The sequence below is a fragment of the Panicum virgatum genome, chromosome 9N (genome assembly GCF_016808335.1).
Source record: "Panicum virgatum strain AP13 chromosome 9N, P.virgatum_v5, whole genome shotgun sequence".
Lineage (NCBI taxonomy): Eukaryota > Viridiplantae > Streptophyta > Magnoliopsida > Poales > Poaceae > Panicum > Panicum virgatum.
Genome location: NC_053153.1, coordinates 2,942,931 through 2,964,321, shown reverse-complemented (window position 1 = coordinate 2,964,321; position 21,391 = coordinate 2,942,931). Strand labels below are relative to the sequence as shown.

The 21,391-nt window shown below is 46.0% G+C and overlaps 4 protein-coding genes and 1 non-coding gene across 6 annotated transcripts; 3 read left to right on the top strand and 2 right to left on the bottom strand.

Moving 5' to 3' along the window:
* Positions 1 to 671: 671 nt before the first annotated feature.
* On the top strand, positions 672 to 2,586 carry LOC120689490 (50S ribosomal protein L17, chloroplastic-like). Its single transcript, XM_039971766.1, has 3 exons — positions 672 to 971; positions 1,547 to 1,956; positions 2,365 to 2,586. The coding sequence occupies exons 1-2, from the start codon at positions 764 to 766 to the stop codon at positions 1,954 to 1,956; spliced, it is 618 nt and encodes a 205-aa protein (XP_039827700.1). The 5' UTR covers positions 672 to 763; the 3' UTR covers positions 2,365 to 2,586.
* Positions 2,587 to 3,472: 886 nt separating this feature from the next.
* TRNAL-CAA lies at positions 3,473 to 3,556 on the top strand. Its single transcript has one exon. It is a non-coding gene; the product is annotated as a tRNA-Leu (tRNA).
* A 5,882-nt stretch (positions 3,557 to 9,438) lies between these two features.
* Positions 9,439 to 14,519, top strand: LOC120689487 (KH domain-containing protein SPIN1). Of its 2 annotated transcripts, none has more exons than XM_039971764.1 (8): positions 9,439 to 9,768; positions 9,911 to 9,999; positions 11,094 to 11,242; positions 11,519 to 11,635; positions 11,735 to 11,851; positions 12,273 to 12,416; positions 12,955 to 13,090; positions 14,337 to 14,519. In XM_039971764.1, exons 1-8 carry the CDS (start codon positions 9,689 to 9,691, stop codon positions 14,396 to 14,398), a joined length of 894 nt encoding a protein of 297 aa, XP_039827698.1. In that variant the 5' UTR covers positions 9,439 to 9,688; the 3' UTR covers positions 14,399 to 14,519. The 2 variants fall into 2 exon arrangements, with proteins under 2 accessions (XP_039827698.1, XP_039827697.1); XM_039971763.1 differs by having other exon boundaries at positions 14,241 to 14,371.
* A 1,069-nt stretch (positions 14,520 to 15,588) lies between these two features.
* Positions 15,589 to 16,814, bottom strand: LOC120689488 (ethylene-responsive transcription factor CRF4-like). The gene has a single exon (XM_039971765.1). The coding sequence runs from the start codon at positions 16,603 to 16,605 to the stop codon at positions 15,868 to 15,870; it is 738 nt and encodes a 245-aa protein (XP_039827699.1). The 5' UTR covers positions 16,606 to 16,814; the 3' UTR covers positions 15,589 to 15,867.
* A 1,566-nt stretch (positions 16,815 to 18,380) lies between these two features.
* On the bottom strand, positions 18,381 to 21,360 carry LOC120689485 (transcription elongation factor TFIIS-like). The gene is made up of 2 exons (XM_039971754.1): positions 20,840 to 21,360; positions 18,381 to 19,715 (listed from the first exon to the last, which is right to left on the bottom strand). The coding sequence occupies exons 1-2, from the start codon at positions 20,993 to 20,995 to the stop codon at positions 18,678 to 18,680; spliced, it is 1,194 nt and encodes a 397-aa protein (XP_039827688.1). The 5' UTR covers positions 20,996 to 21,360; the 3' UTR covers positions 18,381 to 18,677.
* Positions 21,361 to 21,391: the final 31 nt, after the last annotated feature.

Here is a 21,391-nt window from a genome sequence, read left to right as displayed (position 1 = left end):
GGTAGCGTAAACGTTGACAACGACCTGGTACGTGAAGATACTGTGGGGCCCATTAATCTCATTTCACAATCAAGCCCATTTGGCACATTTCACATTCAAGCCCACTCGGCCTGATACGGAAGCCCATTACATCTGGCCCAGCAAGGCGCAACCCAATCCGCAGCACGAGCTCAGCAAAGAATTTTTTTAATTTTTATATTATTTTTTTCTGATTTGTCAAAAATATATGCCGATTTTTTTTTTCCAAAAATGACATCCTACCGCCAGTTCAACCGGCGGAATGAAGGCGGATGAACCGGCGGCAGGTGCACTTGTAATTCAAACTTTTTTTCATTTGGAATCATTCTGGTGTTTAAATAATCGACACAACATTTAGATCTAAAAAATCAGATCTAAACAAGTCGTGTTGCTCATCAGGAGTGCACCGGGAATTTTTCATCTAAACAACGCTAGACTTGTTGCTACAGTACCGCCGGTTGATTTGGCGGTAAGTCGCTACAATAACCTTTCGCCAGATGAACCGGCGGTATGTTTGCCGCCGGTTCATCCGGCGGTACCTACCTTCCGCCGGATGAATTGGTAGCAGGATGATATTTTTGAAAAAAAAATCGGCATATAATTTTGATAAATCGGAAAAAAAATTAATATAAAAATTAAAAAAATTCCTCAGCAAACGTTATCCGGTTCAAAGCCGAGCCGGCCTCGCCACTCGCCTACCTCTCCAGCCAAACCCACGCCTCCGCTCGCCCCGCTCGCTTCCGCCATGGCGGCCTTCCCCTCCGCCTCCCCGTCGCCGGCGATCTCCGCCTCGACCTGGCGCATGGCGTCCCTCCGTGCGGCCCTCACCACGCTCCGCCCGTCTCCGGCGGGCAGGCTCCGGTCGTCCTTCTCGCCCGCGGCGGCGTCGGTCGGCTGCCTCGGGTCATTCTCCGGCCTCGCGCCCGTCTCGAATCTTCTATCCCTTGGTGCCGGTAAAGGAATCGTACTGAAGTCTCTTAAATTAGTGGGTCAACGCGACATTGCAATGTGCTAGTTGCGGGGGAGGGGGTGGAAGCGATTCGAGGAATGGGGCAGAGCTTTTAATTTTTATGTAACAATTGCAAGTTTAGGAGCGTCAATTGTTAGCGCATGCTAACGCACTACTAAATGTGACATAATATGTCATTGACATGAAATTTATGCTTCTAGTAGTTTAACGATGCTCAACACATCAAAGTTGTAGTGTTGTTTTTAATGTGTTATTTAATACAAGTTGATAAGTTTTTTCAGCAATCCTGTCATTATTTGCTGTTACCACACATGTAATACAATCTGGCTGACCATTCTAAAATGATAGTGTGCACATCTTCTGTAACTAGTTTTGTCTACCTATTTGTTGTCTTAACATTGTCACTTTGCTTGTTACCATGCCAAAATATATCAACAGATCAGCCTTTTCACTCAGAATTCATTAGAAAATTGCAGCCCTGATAAATTAGGCTGTTGTTTTTAATAAAAAACTGCTTTTGTATAAACTCACCCACTGGTTTTGTCAAATGTATTGTAGAGAACTCAAGCTTTGAGCATCGGTTGTTCAGTGTTGATGCTCGTGGAAGGATAGTTGCAATGCGGCACGGGAGACGCGTTCCAAAACTTAACAGGCCTCCAGATCAGAGGAAAGCACTTCTGCGTGGTCTTACAACACAGTTGCTGAAGCATGGAAGGATAAAGACTACAAAGCCGAGGGCAAAGGCAATGAGAAAGTATGTTGAGAAGATGATCACGTTGGCAAAAGATGGATCTCTTCACAAGAGGAGGCAGGCTCTGGCATTCATTTATGAGAAGCATATCGTCCATGCATTGTTTGCTGAGGTTGCAGACAGGTATGGAGACAGAGAGGGTGGTTACACAAGGATCGTCCCAACATTTCCAAGACGGGGAGACAATGCACCTATGGCATACATTGAACTTGTCTAGGTAAATGAATTGTTATGTGATGTCTGAATTCTGAAGTTCCAAATGAACTAAATACATTCCTTCCATATGCTGCTCTAGACTCGAATCATAAGATAAACTAGCATTCTTATGCTTACTTGGTTAGAGCTGAAATAATTTTATCAGCGATTGTTGCCTAGGATCTTAGTGTGTGTCCCTGCACTTGTTTTTTTCGAAAAACTAATCCCTGCAATAGTTACAGTGGACAGATGTTGCAGTGAAAAATATTGAACTAGCAAAATAGAAAATTTGTTCTGTTACATGACCTTTAGTCATGCATCCTGTGTTTTTTCAATAAGGATGTATCCTGTGTGTGCGCAGGAAATTTATTCTGCTTCCGTTACTCATGCGACACAAGTTTCTTATGACTTTTTGTCATTTTACCTGTAGGATCTTCCATCAGTTGCAGTGATTTCATGGGTGATTTGCAGGTAGAGTGCTCATGTCTGCGAATTGCCCTTTGGAAGCCTTTTTTTCTGATGTTCTTTTGTAACAAAGTGTAGATCATGTGTGAAATTTTGAACGGTCAAATGTTGTCCTGTAAACTGTAATTGACAAAACACTATGCTATATTTTGGAAAGAGTTGCTGGCATCGCATATCAATAAGCTCAGAGTATCGTGTGTTCTCTGTCCAATTGTTCCTACAGTTTAGGTTGGTACGCCTGTAGCCCAGTCGTGGAAAATTTTGCTGTTTTGCTTTGTAGATTGCGGTTAAATCTTGTCATAGGTTCTAAAAGCTTGGAGACCAATCTCCAATATCATTCACCAGGGTCCAGGGCAATACCATGTGAATTGAAGACCCTAAAGTCGACTTGTGGGTAGGTCGAAATATTGATTTAGGAATGAACATAATTTTTTTTTTGCTCAGAGTATTCCTTTTTTAAAAGTAATTTGAAATCATAATGCGAGCACCAGCGCTGAGGGATTTTTTATTTTGTTGGGTGAGCGTCCCCCCCCCCCCCCTCCTTTTTCCCCCAAAATCAATGGTGCCCAACATTTTGAATTCAAAATTGCTCTAGTTTTTTTGGCTGGTACTTGGCCTATCGGATTTATCAAAACCTGTCTACTACCACCAATAAATGATGAAAGCCGTGTGTCTTCGTGAACTCACTCATGTCTTAGCGCTAGGGTCTAGGCTCTCTGCTGGTCGAGTGTACTGAGTTCCCCAGCGGCAGCATGCTCTCCTTCGTGTGCATACTTGGAGGAGCTCGGCAACCTCATCTTCAGCTCAAAGCCCCCCCCCCCCCCCCCCCCCCCCCCCCCCCCCCCCCTATCACTTTTGTGTAGAACCCTTGCTCATCTTCGCTAATTTTGTTAAGATCATCCAGGCATGTTGCATTGTTGGTGACTCAGCTGCTGTTCCTAATCGTGCATAAGGTTCGAAAACACCGTATGTCTCTCTGTTATACGTTGTGCAAGGTGCAGCACACACACTGTTGATCAGTAGCGTAAGTGTTAAACAGTTTTATAAATTTTAATGAGTAGCTGAACAATAAGGTCAGGATGGCCGAGTGGTCTAAGGCGCCAGACTCAAGTTCTGGTCCTCTAACGAGGGCGTGGGTTCAAATCCCACTTCTGACAATAATTTTTTTTCTTCTCCATTTTTAGGCACATTTCATTTCCCGGCACCGGATTGACATCGGCTACTTCCTCAGATGTGTCGGGGACGCATACCAGGCATATAGCAGAATGCTTCTGACGTGACCTGCCTCGTGCGCGTATCGTTTCAGCCAGCAATTAAAGTGATAATAATCTCGAGAGAGCACGGCGAGGTCCATCGCCGGCCCGCCGGCGTCGATAATCTGCCGCGTGGTCATCATGCGCCTTCTGACATTGGCCTGCTCGACGTCGACCACACATCGCTGCAGCTTTTACAGCTTCCGTTGTGAGTGTGCCCTGCCCCGCCGGCAGGCCGCTGCGTGTTGAGCGTAACCGGGGCTCCGCGGCCGCAAGACCGCAAGTCCGCAAGGGCGGTTGCCTCTTCGCCTGCGCCGCCGCCATCGCCAGCCTCTGCGGCGAGGGCAGCTAGCCACCCAGTGGCAGGAAGACGCCCTCGAGCTGCTCGAGCAATCCTTGATCCGAGCGGCTCTCTACGCTGCGTCTCCCAGCTTCCCTGTGCCCTCCGCCCCTGATCCGCCGTTGGGACGCCGTGTTGTCTCTCGCCTGCGCCGCCGCCATGGCCGGCCTCTGCTGCGAGGGCAGCGGCCGTCTGCGAGACGGGCGAGCTCGCTCTTCCACGCCTCGCCGCGCGCCAGCAGTTGCTCGGGGGAAATCCTAATGCAGCGACGCCGGTGCCTCGTCGCGGCGGCCGCCATGGATCGACATTGACCTGCCACTTAAGACTTGACCGTCGTGCTCCGCGGTACACCGTCGCGCTCGATGGGCACGCCGTCACGGCTAGGCTTGCCGAGGGCGACCGTGCACGCAAGCTATTCGACGGAGCGACGGTGAAGGACGTGGTCGCGTGGACCCGCATGGATTCCGACGTATTGCGGCGCAGGTCGCGGCACGCCATGGATGGGAAGGGATGCCGCAGAAAGCAAGCTAAGGGAGACGATGCTTCCGACGAAACGCCGGAGCTCTCCGTGGCCGTGGCTGCGTGCACGTATTTGGTCAGACGTTTCCTACGCTTTCCCCACGAATGCTAGTATGCTACGGTCGCCACCACGGCGCCGCCGTAAAAACGGACGTGCCGGCGGCGCCCAGCCACACTCCTCTCCCCACGAATTCACTGCGCCGATCGACCGATGGATCGGCCGGGCGCGGCCTGCGGCTGCCGGTGGAGTGTCGGGGAGGCAGGAGAATTGGATGCTCTGCGCGCAGGCCGGAGCCGGGCAGGATACAATTACAAAACCCCGCAGGCAGACAGGCAAGGCGCCGTACAGCGGTAGATATCTTTGTCATGTCGTATTTAGCGCGTCGCGCGATCCGTTGGCCGGCCGGCCGCGCGCATTGGATGCACCACCGCGCAATGACGCCGCCATGTGCGCGCCCGGGGAGGTGCGGTAGGTGGCCGCCCGCACGAGTCCTGACTCCTGAGCCCCTAGCTAGCGACCTGACGGTGGAGATCCGCTGCTACAGCTCCGCCGCGCGTGCCTGGGCCGTCGGTTTCGATCCATGGCGGCATGCTCTCCTGCGTGCCGTGTCCTCGTGTACGTGTCGGATAGCGAGCCGAGGCGCGCGCGGCGGCGGCTGGGCGCGGCACCGTGCGCTGCCTCCCGGCGACAGCACCGCCCGGCCCGTCTCCAACGGAATCCTATGCCGAGGCGAGCAGGCGACGCCGCGCGAATCTCCTCCGGCGCTGCAGACCAGCGAGAGATGCTGCCGCTCGTCTCTGCTGCATCTTGCATGCCATCCCAGATACGCCACGCCGTGCGTGGCCTGGCTCTGCCTCCGCAGCAGCTCGGTCTTTGGGGTCGCTCGCTTGGCCCCTTTCTTGTCGACGGGATCATTGCGTCGCCCTCCTGGACTCTTGGTCCACCCGGTCGCTCACCGTGTCCGGAAAAGGGGGATTAGCAGGACGAAGCGCCGCAGCTAACCAACGTGATTAGCAGGACCGTACCGGGCGATGCGACAGTTGCCTTTAATTTTCTTCTCTTTCTTTGCACCGTCTCTGCTTTTGCTGTGAACATAGAGGATGACAAACCAAAATGGAGTTGGGAGAACAATGGCCTCTTTTCTGTTAGATCTACCTACGCGCAACTCTGCTCCAATGAATAGGGAGCTCAATATAATCTAATCTGGAAGGCAAAACTCCCCCTGAAAATCAAAATCTGGCTTTGGCTGATAGAACATAACGCTATCCTCACAAAAGATAACTTGGCATAAAGAAACTGGTCAGGTGATATGCATTGCCTGTTTTGCAATGAGTTAGAATCAATTGATCACCTCTTCTTCGAATGCAATTCATCTAAATATATTTGGAGTCCGCTGGCTTTTGTTTTAGAAGCAAGTCATAGATCCACCTCCTTTGGACAATTCTGGCAATGGATAACTGCTTTACTGCCCAACAGGAAACACTTTCATATAATTGGCCTAGCTGCCATTTGCTGGGCGATTTGGACAACATGAAATAATAGTTGCTTTGAGAAAAAATCAATTAGATCGCCTACTGAGATTGTGTGCTCAGCTAGCTCCTTTCTAAAATACTGGGCAGGTCTTCAAGCAGGTCAAAACAAGGAGGAACTGGAGACAGGCGCAGCGGCTCTTCTGAAGACGGCGCTGCACTTCCACACTCAATTTGCTGGTGATGATGCAGGGATGGTGCTATTGCGGTGATCGAAGCGCTTTCTTTTTACTGTCATAGGTCTGTTTAGCAAGTTTGTGGTGCTGTAGTTGCGGCAGTACCTGCTCCCCTTTTGGTTGTCTAGTAGATCGCTATGTTTAGGTCGGAACCTTTCTGCCTCTGGACACGTTTGCGTCAGAATTTGTAGCTGGGTTAAACTTCCTTTCAGTTCTTTTACTTTGTTATCCTAGAAGACTCTGTAATTTAATTTCGTTACCCATCAGTAATGAAATTCGGACTGGCCCTACGTGGAAAAAAAAAGTGTAGTGTAGGTGTCTGTACTGTAGTGCTCTCTGTCTGGACGTAGTATTGTTGTGTTGTGTTGTGCGTTCGTCCCTGCACAGCCAAGCATTACTAGCTAGGCGTGCCTGTGCCTAGCTGGAGTCAACGTCGTACATGTTCCAAGAACATGTGCACGGAGCTTGTGGCAGCAGCACCGACCGATCACAGACAATGGCGGACATGGGGAATTTCCCATGCTTCAAACGGGTTCTTGGCAATGCTTTGCTTGCGTACGGTGTTTTGACTGTAGCTCGCAGTGCCTTACTGCTAGTATTTTACTGGCAAGGTATAAACTTACTTCACAGTAAGGTCGTGTGTTGGTAGGAGTACATGCTCTCTCTGTCTCTCTCCTCTCCTCTTGTTCTGAAATCTGAATCATGGCATTGCCATAGACCGGCGGAGCATGCATGGAGCTGCAGCCTGCAGGACGCATGTGAAGGCTGATGAGTGAAGCAGCAACTGGGAAGGGCCAACACAAAAGTTGATGCCCGGATCAGAGCATCCAGTTTACCTGGTTCTCGTCAGTCAGGCCTCCTCGAGGAAATCAGGGCGCTTACATCATTAGCTTTTACAGACTTACCAGGCACTCCAACTTCACCTGCTTACCAAATGCAGCACATATACTGAAAAGATCACTCATGGCACAGAAAGCAGCAACTGTGGCAACACAGAGTACATTCACTTGAACAGAGAGAGAGAGAGAGAGAGAGAGAGAGAGAGAGAGAGATAACCAGATCACAACAACTTATCACAGAAATCGGTTGGCAGTATTACTATTTTCATATTTTGATTACATACCAGTACTAACACCTCGCCGAATTTCTCAAAACTATATATTTCCATATTATTCCTTTGGATCCAACATTTGTATTTTGTCTGACAGACACACTTGCCTCTGTCAGCTGGCTACTGTGGTCCACAATTATGTACCAAATGGTTACCTAGAATTGATGAACATTTCCCCCATTTGGTACAAAGAAAGAAAGCATTCATGGCCCCTTTTTTGCATTGCTAGTTCGATTCATCCGTAGTTAGTAATAGCTTAGAGAGAGGTGTTGGCTACGATTTTTAGGGAGATTTTTTTTATTTTGTTATGAGCTGCCTACTGTGGGTGATCGATGTAATAAGAAATATGCACATTTGGGATTCTTTTAGAACGGATTGGCTGGCTTACAGATAAAATATCCTGATTAATAAATAGCTAAGATTCTATATGCTCCTTGTTTTACACTTTTGCAAAAAAGATATAATTTAATATCCTTGATGTTTTTAATTGGATGTAATGGTAGTTTATAAAAGGGTACGTAGTTTACTGGGACATATTTAGCTGGTTTGTTAGATAGCCAGCCAACAGTGTTTTTCTCTCACACCAAATCAGTATCAGCCACCAGCTAGCAGTACTTTTCTCTTACAACAAATCAGCACCAGCTACCAGCCACAATCAGCCGAAGCTCGGAACATGGAGAAAGATACAAATTCTATAGTAGTAAAATTATAACCATGTGATAGTTCTGCAGGAAATTCGTATTTTTTTCAGAAAAGAAGAAGAAAAAGTGCGCGCTATATTCTACTTATGCTGATGGGAGTACAATTTATTCATTTTTTTCCCGAGCAATAGAGGGGTGTCGCTATCGATAGCCTGGAAAAGTCTGTACTGTATCCACCACACAATGGCTGACTCTAAGTTCTACAAGCTACTCCCCCGACTGTTGATAGTATCCTGCCGCTGTGTACCGATGGGGACAGCCATGCTCACCAGCAACCGACACATTTTGCCGAGGAAAATGATGATACCCGGCCATTTCTGTGAGCCTCTACGCACACGGCTAGTTAAAATAGCAACATGAAAGTTCCCTGTGGCTAGCTTGCTGGAGCAAATACCATTCAAGAATCCAATAAGATACAGTCTTAGTCATGAGGGTCCATGCCCACTAAATGCTTGACAGCCAAAATTGAGTTATTAGAAAACACATATGTACTGGATGGAAGACCAAAGCCAGGGAAAGGGGATTTTTGAGTATGCTCTAATGACAAAATGGACAGCTTGAGAACAGTAGCATCAGGGCTTGGCTTGTCCAAGATTCCCAGCTTTGCATCACACTTGATGTACCAAAAGACATGGGATTTGAGGAAACGAACACTGGGCTGTGGTGGTTTGTCGGGTAACATAGGCATGGATGAAATTGGGGCACTACAATACGAGAGAACATAAATATAATTGGTTTGTAATAGTAGTCTAAAACCTTTATAAAGCCTAACCGTTAGAAACTTTGAAATTCTTGTGCTGCATATTTATACGAATATAGTTGCAACTTTAAGACAGCTCAAATGCTCAATGTGTATGTGCAGCAAACAATTATCTGTGACGCTACAAACGCGAAAAAGATGTCGTTTTTCTTATACGACAAAAGTCTATATGCCATGATGACTAATTTACAGGTAGATATAATTATATGTCACGTAAACTTGTATAGCGACATTTTTAAATTGTCATCCATGTCGTCATGGTAGATAGGAAACCGTTTTGCAAAAAAAAAAAGTACGCACTTGTACAACTATATATACAAACAATATGTGTAATGTCTGCAGAGAGTTATAACATACTTCTTGCTAAAGGTGACATAAAAAATAATGAACTTGATTGTAAGTCTCACTGTAGTAATATGTCATATATATTATTTTTAAGGAATCGAAGATACATTATACGAGTGCGATCGTATACATATAAACCGTATAAACCGTAAAAAATTCGCAAATCGGATTGTAGTAAAATGTAGACATCGACTTGTTGACGTGACTCAAGAAAACAGGGGGAGGACATTTTTCTCAAGTTTTTTTCTTTATTTTTGTTTTTGTTTTGATCAAAATTTCCGTCGTGTCGTGTTGCAACCAAGAAGAGAGAGAGAGAAGGGTTTCCAGAGCGGCAGCGGCTGCCTGCCAACCCCTCTTCCTCTCTCTCCTCCCCCTACGCTGCTTGCTGCCGCTGCAGGCTGCACCCTAAAGCAGCGAGCCTTTTTACCTCTCTTCCTACCACCCCACACCGCACACACCATCTCCTCGCCTCGCCTCCACTTCTTGGCTGCGTATCTCTCTCAATCACCTCACCTCCTCCTCGATTGCAACCCTCACTCTCCAGAGCCGCCGCCATGTCGGGGCTCTACAGCCAGGGGTTCTCCCCTGCGCGAAACCTCTCCCCTCAGATTAGAAGCAATCCAGATGTTGATAGGTAGAGCGGCGCATGGATTTCTTCTGTTTTTTATTCGACAATTATTGATGCCAAGCTTCTTTGCCCCCTTTTCTTATTCGGTTTAATTGATGGTATTGTGATGGCTCTAACAATTATCATCGGTTTGTTTGGTTTCTTGCAGTCAGTACTTAGCCGAGTTGCTCGCCGAACACCAGAAGCTGGGGCCTTTCATGCAGGTGTTGCCTATATGCAACAAGTTGTTGAGTCAAGGTGAGATCTTTTCATCTCCGCCTTGTCTTTTCTTGCTTTGTGATGAGAGTTTTCTTTGGTTACTAGCGCCCCCAATGCCTTGGGTGAGTACTCAGTTTGGATGGCATTGCCTGCTGCTTCTCTGTCTATGATCTTTGGTCCTTACAATTCCCTATGTTTCTTTCCTTTAGATTTGTATTGCGATGCTTAATCAATTTGTTAGATTAGATGATCAGGCTTCTAAGAGATAATGCCATCATTTGGTGTCGTCGATGATCGATCTGGCTCTTTTACTCTGTAGTCCTGATGGTTCAGATCAACATCTTCGTCGAACCATTCGTGACTTGGTTCCATCTCTATTTGGTATGCTTCAAAGGAATGCATATGTTATTAACTTGTTTGGATTACAGGCTACAGTTGATCTTCACAGAAGTACATAAAAGCAATGATAAATCTCCTGTACTGTACAAGTGGTAGATATTATTGGTGGTGATCAACATATGTTTTTCAGTGCACACTACCATCAAGATGGTGAAGACATAACAGAGCATACGCATGACTGCTTTACTTATTAGAAATAAAATTTCCGGCCTAGTTATGAACAGATTTGTTAATATTATAAAGGAATCGTTCTTCATATTATACAATCTTTTCCTATTGCTGATACTGGAACCGGCATACCTTTTTTTGTCTTTTTTTTTTTGCATTGGTGACCTAAATTTTTTTTGCTTGATGGGGTAATCGTGCCCTGTCAGCTGACTCCAACTTGTGTGCAATGCATATTATCTGACCATGACTTATAGGAGATTCCCTTTATTTTTAACATTGTAGATTGATGGTCCAGTGTTTATTAATTGACTAAGTGTTATTTGGTTGGACCATCCTGTAAAAGAAATTATTCCTATAACCTAGTGATCATCTGTATATATTGCAGGCATAACAAAATGATTTACATCAATGTCCATATGTTTTGGTATTTTCTGATCATTTCTTGTGTCGATTCTCATGGAGTGGAAGTGCCATCTTCTGACCTTTGTTAGTCTAGCTCTAATCAACAAATTATCTATTTCTTGTTATAAAAGATTAAATGAACTTCGGGCCTTTGTTCTACCCAGAGATTATGCGGGTATCAAGCATTGTCCACAACCATGGATTTGGCGATTTCGACAGGCATCGATTTAGAAGTCCTAGTCCAATGTCTTCTCCAAACCCCAGATCTAATCTCCCTGGCAATGGGTTCAGTCCTTGGAGCGGATTACAAGAGGTAACACTTAAAAATGTATTTTCAATCAAGTGGTTGACTCTCTTCTGTACTTCATGCACAAATGAATGTGCTCTTCCTCTGGGAGTCCTGGTTGTTATCATTGATAGAGATGAACCTCGTATCTGCTTGATAATGATATTTTAGAGCCATAGTGCATTAATATGATAAATGCATTCAAGATGTACTGGCATTCATGTTATGCACATGCTTTAAGATGTTTTTTTTGTCACGAATACTGATAAAGTATATCTTTGCCTTTTATGAACAATACAAAAGAGATTAGGTTTTCCTCAAGGAACCAGTATGGACTGGCAAGGAGCACCACCAAGTCCTAGCTCGCATGTTGTAAAGAAGATTCTTCGTCTGGACGTCCCAGTTGATTCTTATCCGAATGTATGCCCTCTTCCAACTTGTGCAGTTTCTCTTGAAGTTCACACAAAAGAGTATTAAACTTTAAGCTTTATGTTGATATTATTTTCACTTCTGTCCCAGTTCAATTTTGTGGGGCGCATTTTAGGACCTAGAGGTAATTCTCTAAAGCGGGTAGAAGCATCCACTGGATGTCGTGTTTTCATTAGAGGAAAGGGTTCCATCAAAGATCCAGGGAAGGTAAGAGAAGTTTTCAGTCCTTATTTACACCCGCCAAATTAAGGTAGTGTATCTCATGGAGCTCTCTGGAAAATATATAGTTCAGGAGCCTAGAAATTCCAATTTGTTTTCTTGAACTTCTAATGGTGTAATCAAAGTTTCTCTCATGTGCCCAAACACTTGTATATTTCATGCAAATGTTAAGGGTTCCTCTGCAACTCACCTGAATACCTGGTTGCTTTTACACTTGCAATCTTGCATTGTACTTCTAGCCTAGGTTACCTGTCATTTCTTTTTTCTCACTAACATAAATTGGAGTTCCTCTATCCCTATTCGACCCTGCTAAACAGATAATTGTTTTATTGCTCTGCTTTTGCTTGTTGCTTTCCTGATTCTGCTTCATTGCAACAAGCTTTACCTATATGGTTCATGATTTTTCAAGGAGGACAAACTACGAGGAAAACCAGGCTATGAGCACCTGAGTGATCCGCTGCATATCTTGATTGAGGCTGAGTTCCCTGCTAGTATCATCGATGCAAGGTTGAGACATGCACAGGAGATTATAGAAGAATTGCTAAAACCCGTGGTGAGTGATTTTTATGCACCCTATTACTATGTGCATGGTATATCTATATCTGCTAGATTACAGTGTGACGCCCCTCCCTGCTGCCCACTGGAAATATTTGTACTTGAGAGATCTTTATATGGTTAGGCCTTTACTAATCTCCAGGATCAATTCAGCAGGAAATGCAATATAATTGATTTCTGAGAAAAGCCAAGAAAATAGCAATTTAAACATGTCAGGGACAATTTACGTGAAAGAGCTTTTTTTTCTTAAAAAAAAGGAATGGTGTGAAGAAGATCCCCAAGAATTGCCACATCATTCATTCCTAGATAAAAAAATGCCTTTGGCTTACCTGTAGCTCCCCTACTTGTCACACAACTCTTTTCTTGAATTTTGCCTACCATTTATTGGTTCCAATTTTTTAACATGTTCTAGTCTGGACCTTGCGGACGTTTTCACATGGTGTACAATTGGTTCTCGCTAATCGTTAAGTTTCATATATTAACAAATGAGGTTCACTTATGCCTGGCTTACAAGGTCATCTTGGTATCTGCTGCAGGATGAGTCCCAAGATTTCTACAAAAGGCAACAGCTCAGGGAGCTGGCAATGCTAAATTCAACCCTGAGAGAGGACAGCCCTCATCCTGGGAGCGTCTCTCCATTCAGCAACGGTGGTATGAAACGCGCAAAAACAGGTCAGTAGAGAAGCAACTATACCATCCTACCTGGCACTATCCAGGTATGCTATACCGTTGTCAAGGGAATGCCATGCCTTTGGGCAATGTTTGTCATCGGCATGCGTGAAGGGCAATGTGCCTTCACTAGCTGAGTCTGGTATCAGTTAGTTTCCGCTTTCAGACAGGGGAAACTGCTGGGAGGATGAGAGTAGCTATGGATCGTTGGTTGGATCCGGCTTGGTTGCTGTATGGTCTAGAACATTCGTTCTATTTGTTATTGACGGTTAACCCTAGTATGTGGTGGTATGGTGGTGAACTGCAAACTGCATGTTAAACTAGAGAGGCCCTAGTGTGCGAGCTTTAGGTGTTTTATTAACCTTGTATTATAACCTTTTAACATTATGGAGTTGCAAAAAATAAAAAAAATAAGGAAAGGATTGTCAGCTTGTACCTTCTGATATCTGGTTTGGTCACAGGGACCGTGAACTTACAATGCCTTAATCCAACCAGGATTGACATAGCCTAGCAGTTGTCAGGATAAAACCCTCTGTTCTTCACTCTGCATGTTTGGCTCTTAGTCGATTATATTTTTGTGTATCATGGCCTGCAAGATGTTGCTGGCTTCCTGGGGCACAGGTAGGTAGTAGCGCACTGAGCGCGATAACGATGGCTGGTACAAAACGGCATGGTCTCGAGACTGTAGGCTGTGAAGACCTGGGCCCTGTTTGGTTGGTAGTAGCAAAGTATCACAAAAATTTTGACCAATAATTAGGTGTACTAAATAAAGGCAATTTGTAAAACTAACTCCACAACCTTGCACCTTGCACTACTTCGCGAGACGAACCCAATGAGGCCTTTGACCGCACGATTAGAGGATGGTACTGTAGCATCACTGTAGCCAATCATCGATTAATTACTGTCATTAGATTCGTCGTGAAAAGTTATACCCATCCGTGAAAAATTTTTACAAATAAACTTCGTTTAATACTCCATACATGTGAGATTCTTATCTCAGGAATTGTGCGTGCTACGCAACCAAACACGGCCCTGGGTGATGGCAACAGTTTCTTCATTGCCTATGTCAGGCCTGGCAGCCCATTATGCGAACTGTACCGTGTTCAGCTATCCAGAAACATGTCTCCTGAATTTTGTTCGGTGCATGAATCAGGGCAAAGCGAAACCGAGAGGATCGGGATCGCACTGCCACGGATGGAGCTCTGCAAAACTCACCGCTACATTGACATTGTTCAATGACTACGCGCAGATACAAGGCGCAAGGGCACTCTATCTACATCAATGACTACGCGCAGATACGGAGCAAGGTAACTCAGAAGCAGAACTACAGTGTACATGGCGAATGCAGAATCAAGAAGTAGAATAGCGAATGCAGAACCAAGCAAGAAGTGACATAGCAAATGCATAACCAAGAAGCAAATTAGCAAATGCAGAACCAAGAAGTAAAATCTAACACTGAACAAGGGCTGTATCATGTATGGTACAAGGCCATGCATAGCAACGTAACCTACAGGTGCTCTCAAGATCAACAGACTTGCAGACATGTTCAAAAAAAAAAAACAGACTTGCAGACGTTCACTTCCAAGGGTCCAACAGCTGAACTACGAGCATACTGTGTCTTCATCTTTGAAGCAAACATACGCGCAGGACCAAAAACTAAGAGATGCTGTACAGGTCAAAGTAACCAGCACTGGCCACTAACTCAAATTAAAAAAAGAAAATAACGATACAGATGTGTGCGCGTGCATATGTCAAAGAAAAGTTGTGCAAATCATGTTTTTATCTCAGCGACCACAAACCAAATATTGAATTCAGCCTTGCAGCCAGCATAAAGAAAGACAACAGCATTGTTCCAAAAATGCCAATAAAATAAAACATTGCCTTCGCAATGTCACCAAGAAAAGCAGTACAAATCTTGAAAGGATAACAACTGAAACTCACATGACCAAGTCAAGTAAGCAACAGCTTTGGACTGAAGGACACATGATAATCATTTCTGCCGACTGACCACATCTGCTCTAGTTAAAATCATCACAAGGAGGATACAATTTTCTTAAAAGAACTTTTCATAGCACAGAAATATGTGTATCGAGCAAAGAGTACAGATGGATTATCCAACCAGCCATCATCGGTCATCTATAAAGATGGCACCTTGCCAAGCATAAAGTGAATAGAGTAGCAAAACATTATCAACATCAAGAGAAACATTCCAGAAGTAATAATTGAAGAGGAACAATTCGGACATGACTGCAAGATACAAATTCTAGGAAATCATGGAATAAGAGGAATATTCATGTCATAGTTACCCGCATGGGCCCACATACGACAACACATTTAATTGCACACTAGCAGTGTAACCGGAAAAAGCCCACGAACTTGACACGCACACAAACAGACAAACAATTCAAGAATAGATCAATACCTTGCACTCCACAAAGACAATCCCAGTAACCAACTATAAGCAATGATGTACCACTACTATGTCGAAAACATTATATTAGTTCTCACATCAAGAGATTAGATTGTATATGACAGTTCAATTCCACATTCAAGCACGGCATATTGCATCACACAGATCAGGAACATATTTCCGAATGTAACAGAACACCATATATACATTATAGCAGCATCACCCAATCATATCGCATCCTGAACCATATGTTTTCACATCGACAGTCTAACGCTAACCAAAATTATACAATACCAGGTTCTAATGATGCTATAGAGATAGATCATAGATAATAAGCTTCTAGCAATAGTAATTACAGGTACTTGGGCCCTCAGGCCCCGCCAACCTCCTCCACGCAGACAGAAGCAGCACGGATGGCGATGCGCAGGCAACTGCCATTGCCACAGCCCGAACGCTTCTTGCGCTTCACAGGGATCATCTCCCATATTGGCTTTGGTGCAAAAGCCTTGAGCTCCGAGCAACCTCCCTCCACCTGGCCGTCATAGTTCCCACCCTCCTTCACCTGAAGAGGGACGGTCGGTTTCACAGGTACTGGTGGCAAGGTGATCACCTTTCTTGGTTCAGGAGTCAGCGAGATGATAGGCTTGGCTGGCTCTGGTGGCAGCGACAGCGCGTAACGAGCGGACGGGAAATTGGTAGGGGCGCTGGCACCGCGGAGGCGGAGGTTCGCAGTGTCATAGGCGGCGGCAGCCTCCTCCGCGGTGCTGAAGGTGCCCAGCCACAGGCGGCGGCGGTTGTGCGGGTCGCGGATCTCCGCCGCCCAGCGCCCCCACGGCCTCCGGCGGACGCCACGGAAGTGAACGGGCGAATTAGCCCCGGCCGCTTCCATGACGCGGCGCTTCGCGCCCACGCTGCTGCTGCCACCCCTCGCCCTGCGCAGAGGAGGCCGCGCCGCCTCATCCTCGCTGGAGGACGAATCGGTAGCGTCAGCATCGTGCACGAGGATACGCACCACACGCGCCCGTGGCTGCGGCGGCGGCTCAGACGCCGTCAACGCCACCTCCGCCGCCGAAGCGGCCAGCTGTCGCAGGCTAGGGTTTGGACCCATGCCTTGGAATCGACGACTCAATCCATGGGGATATGCGATGGGTTGGCTATGCTTAGCCTCCGCGCCCCTCCATGGGAGCGTGGGGTTGGAGGCGAGGGGTAAGGGTTTTAGGGTTAGGGTGCCACGAGCTGGTGCGGCGGCGAGAAGAGCCTTGGGGGGTTGCGGTGGAAGCGGGGAGACGAAGGAGAATTGCGTTGAGAGGGGGGACTAAGGCTGTCCACAATGGCAAGGGCAAGAGCAAATTTGCTCTTGCCTCGTTTCCCACGCTCTCTCTGTCTACAGTGTCAAACAGTACATCTACAGTGTCAAACAGTAGATTTACTCCTCCATTTGCTCCTATCGCTGTGGACGGTCTAAGGCTATCTCCGATCATTCCCCCATCCAACTCCCCCCAAACATACTATTTATTATATTTTACTATCTTCCTCCAAAAAATTCCTCCCCCTATAACTCCTCCTCTACAACTATTCCCCCATATCTATTCCCTCTATATACTATCACTCATTAACTAACTATTTATTTATCATTTTTGAATTTAAAAAAAATCATACAATATTTATACTATCATAATACGCATTATCATCATGTTACGAGGCTCAAACGAGATTAATATCATGAAGAAACGGTGTGATTAGAGATATAGGGGGAGTTGAAACTCACTCTATATATGGAGGGAGTTTCAACTCCCCCCATATACAGGGGAGCCGTTGGACCGCTCGCTCCCCCAAAGACCCCTAGGTAGGGTGGGGGGCGCTTTACAGGCCCCGTTGGAGGAAACCTAAAAGGAGAGCGAGGCCGAGGGGCAGTTTTGGAATTTCGTCGTTCGAGCGTCGCCGCACCTGATAGGAATAATCTCCGGTTAAGGAGATAACGGCAAGGATATTCTCGTATTTTGCCATACGATTAACGAATTGACTAATGTTTTGTTACAATAATATCTCTGTGTCTCTGTCCAAGAAATGCAACTAGACTTTCATGGTATTAGGTTGATGATCATACGCGTGGTGGCATGCATGGTTACGTGCCATAATTTTAATACGTATGAACGCGACCGTTACTGTAGCTTCATCGGAGGGAGGGGGGCACCCGACGGCTCCGTGGACCCGCCAGGGCCCCGCGGAGGTCTACGCCGGCGCTGCCACCATGGGAGAGGGAGGCCAGAGGGCGGATCCGGCTGCGGTGGAGCTCAAGCAGACTCTTCGGCGGCGAGGGGGCGGAGAGAGAGATGAGCCAAAGAAAAGGAGAGAAGAAAAAGAGAAAAATATGATGGGTGGGTCTCAATCGATGGTAGTTAGTGTACGTCGAAAAAATAGGTATACGCTGTGTTCGTTTGGCTGTGGCTAATGACTGGTGCTGATTTGTTATGAGAGAATAATAATGTTGACTGGTGCTGATTTAGTATGAGAGAATAGTACTGCTAGTTAGTTGGCTGACAAGCCAAGCGAAAGTATAAAAATTCCAAATATCCAACACAACGACAGACGCACCACCAATAGTCCCTGACATCGCAACAGGACAGCCTTTCACTGATTCTCGAGGCCTTCAAGGAAAACAACATCAGAGTGCAGTTCTAATGCTTCCCAACCCATTACTTATTTTTCTTGTCCATGCCAAGGCCCTTTCTGGATAACAAAGTGTCATTAACTTCATAGTTCAAAGAAACTTCACAACAGTACAAGGAAACAGAAACCAAGAAGGGCTCAGCCTCGTCTGGTGTATGGGCTCAGCCTCGTCTGGTGCATCATGAATGCATCTGGTCTTCATACGAACTTCTGTAAAACAACAGCGCTATCTCATTTACAATGAACCACATAGCCATCCAAAACTGATGGGTACTGCAAATGATGATAATTAAGACAACAACATTTATGCGGTCAACTAGTACAATCTGAATAAATCAGGTTTGCAAAGTGAAAAAGAAAAACAAGGGAAGAAGAAAAAGGCTCCTAGTGTACGAAAAACTGATTCCAACCTGCCCAGTTAAATTCGAATGACAGCCCTAGCTAACAGAGCACATATTTTAGTAGGCTGGTGCTCAGCGCTACTAAGCGAGCATTTTAGCAGGATGGCACTCAACAGAACTTCCAGTGATTATTGCAGTTCACGCATGTCACAAATGTTGTCATCGGTTCATCGGCACTCCGAGTCTGGAGCTGATAGTAAGTTGTCTTCCGTTGGCCACACCTGCCACACTTGAACTGATCAGTTGTTGCCTTAGGCGCTCCTCCGCGCTCACATTCTAGCAGAGCCTTCTCCTTGATCTGCTCATTCTCTTGCTTCCTTGCATCACTAGCCATCTCTTGGGCGGATATGTCTGGAAGCCTCTCAGGCCTCACTTGACCAATGAGAACTCTTCTCCGGAAATCAGTGTTGTTATCTGCTCTCAGATTAAACATTATTGACCTATATTTTGCCTTCTGGGCCCCAGTAGAACGTCCAAGCTTCTCGAATAATGCGGACTCCACTGTCACAGCAACTCTAAATGGGTCGCATGCATTTACTTGATCCAAGATGTTCCTCACTTCATCCCGGTCATCATTGCTAGTCTCTCCAGGAACCTTTGAGAAAGCTTCAGCAAGTAATTCCCGGATTTTATCTCGGGTAGCATCATTGCATTTGACAAGGGATGTAAGCTTTGGAGGTCCAGTGGGGACAGATGCTGTCTTCTTTGTATCAGGAGTTCTACTGACTTCTTTGGAAACTCTCTCAACCTTCGCAGGTTGAGCTTTGGAACCATTACTAGCGGTCTTCTCAACTTTGACACTGTCAGGCCTCTGACCTCTAACATCCACATCTCTTTTCTCAACCTTCATGCTTGATGATGAAGAATTTCTTTCAACCTTCACAGGCCTCTCCTTCTCAAACTTCCCTGAAGAATCACTTGATCTTTCAATCTTCATGCTTGATGATGAAGAATTTCTTTCAATCTTCACAGGCCTCGCCTTCTCAATCTTCCCTGAAGAATCACTTGATCTTTCATTCTCTGAGCTGCCATTTTTCTTTCCTGTCTCTTCAAGAACAACCTTTTTCCAGTACCCAAAAAGGTCTGTAGCAACTGCCTGAATGCCAGAGTGAGGGTGCTTAGTAAGGTGTCGAAGACGTTTGCCAACCTGACAAACAAAAACATAGCATACAAGGAGGTAAGAAGCAGCAGATGAAAAATAAATGGGAACCAGCATGTCTTCGGAAAACAGTAAACAGGCTAAAAAAAGAAAGCTTGTTCAACACGCAAGTATTAAGTTGATGAATTAAAGTTTACATTCCAACCTTATTTTACTTGAGAGTTTAGTTAAAAAGAATGGATCAGGAGTTCTGGCTGTCAGAATATCTATAGAAGTTTCTCATTGTGAGGGTGTCCAAAATCGAATGTTATGTAACTGAATACGCTTTGCATAAAAAAAGAAGATATTTAGAACGAATAACTAGCCACTAGCCGACAAACTTTACCGCCAAAATCAGCCAACTAAATAATCATGCCTACTCTTCTTTTTTTCTTAAATCATCAATCCACAAATACGGCATCACGTGTTTCACATGATTTCTGCCGGTTCTGCACTACAACCTGAAACAAACACAAGCCAATGCACATTCTTACCAAACAAGCAACAGATTGAGCAACTAATTCTTCCCACTAAAAAGCAGATTAACTATGCTATTAAATAAGACCAGACAAGATCTGAGCCTGGCGCACCACTGTTTGCAGAATACCGATCAAGAAGAATAAGGGGTGATGTAGTTTTGATATTGAATGCAATGGAGTTATACAGCCCCAGCAATTCAGCCAGAAAATAGCAACACATTGCTTATCTACCAAGTACAAGCTGCATCATTTCAGAAATCCCAGACACCTGAAAAGTTGCCTAAATGCCTACAAACATCCCTAAATCAGGAAGCCCTAAAACATGAACATCAAATTGAGCAGAAAAGAAGAAAACATATCTTCCTATCCACGCCAAATAGGTACAGAAACCCACTAGATCTAATTCGTATCAAAGGACGAGTTCTTCGTATCTCCCCACGTCGCCTTAAAGAGGGAAAACGGAAAAAAAAAATCCCTCCCAAGCATCACGTCAATTCGACGAACCAAGCCGATAATTATCCACAGAAAACCCAAATTCAATGCGAAGGACACATCGCTCAAACTTAGATTGCCGCCGTCGCACGCATCCACAGGAAACGACACGAGAGGGATTTACTCGCAACCATGAAAAATTGGATCGGGGTGGCCGCTCACCTGCGTGGAGACGAGCACGTCGGTGTTGACGCGGATGTCGCGCAGCCGGCGCAGGGCGTCGAGGCAGCGTTCAGCCTCCGGCGAGTCGTGCTCCCCGGCCGCCGCGTCAGCCGCCTTCTTGGCCGCCTCGAACGTCTCCAGCAGCTCCCTGTCCATGGCGGCAGCGGCGCAGCCCGGCGAGGCGAGATCAAAACCCTAGCTCCGCGCCGCCGTTCCCTCTCTCGCTATCCTCTGTGAGGCGTGGAGGCGGAGCCAGGAGCGGAGAGAAAAGAGGCTGGATTTGGGAGGAGGGGAGAGCTTTATAGCGGGCGACCGGCTCACGGCGCGACCGGCTGTCAGAGTCCGCCGTTGATTCGGAGGCGGATCCTTCTGGAACGACACGGATCGGACGGCCTGGGAGGCGACACGTCGCAAGTGCTGGGAGACTTGCATGATTTCTTCCTTCGTTCCGCAGTTCTCCAGGCTGCAGACGTGACAGGCGACTATGAAAAGAACATGCCTGGATGTTTGGTGTAGAAGGGTAAAGTATACTTCTGATGCTACTTGTGATTT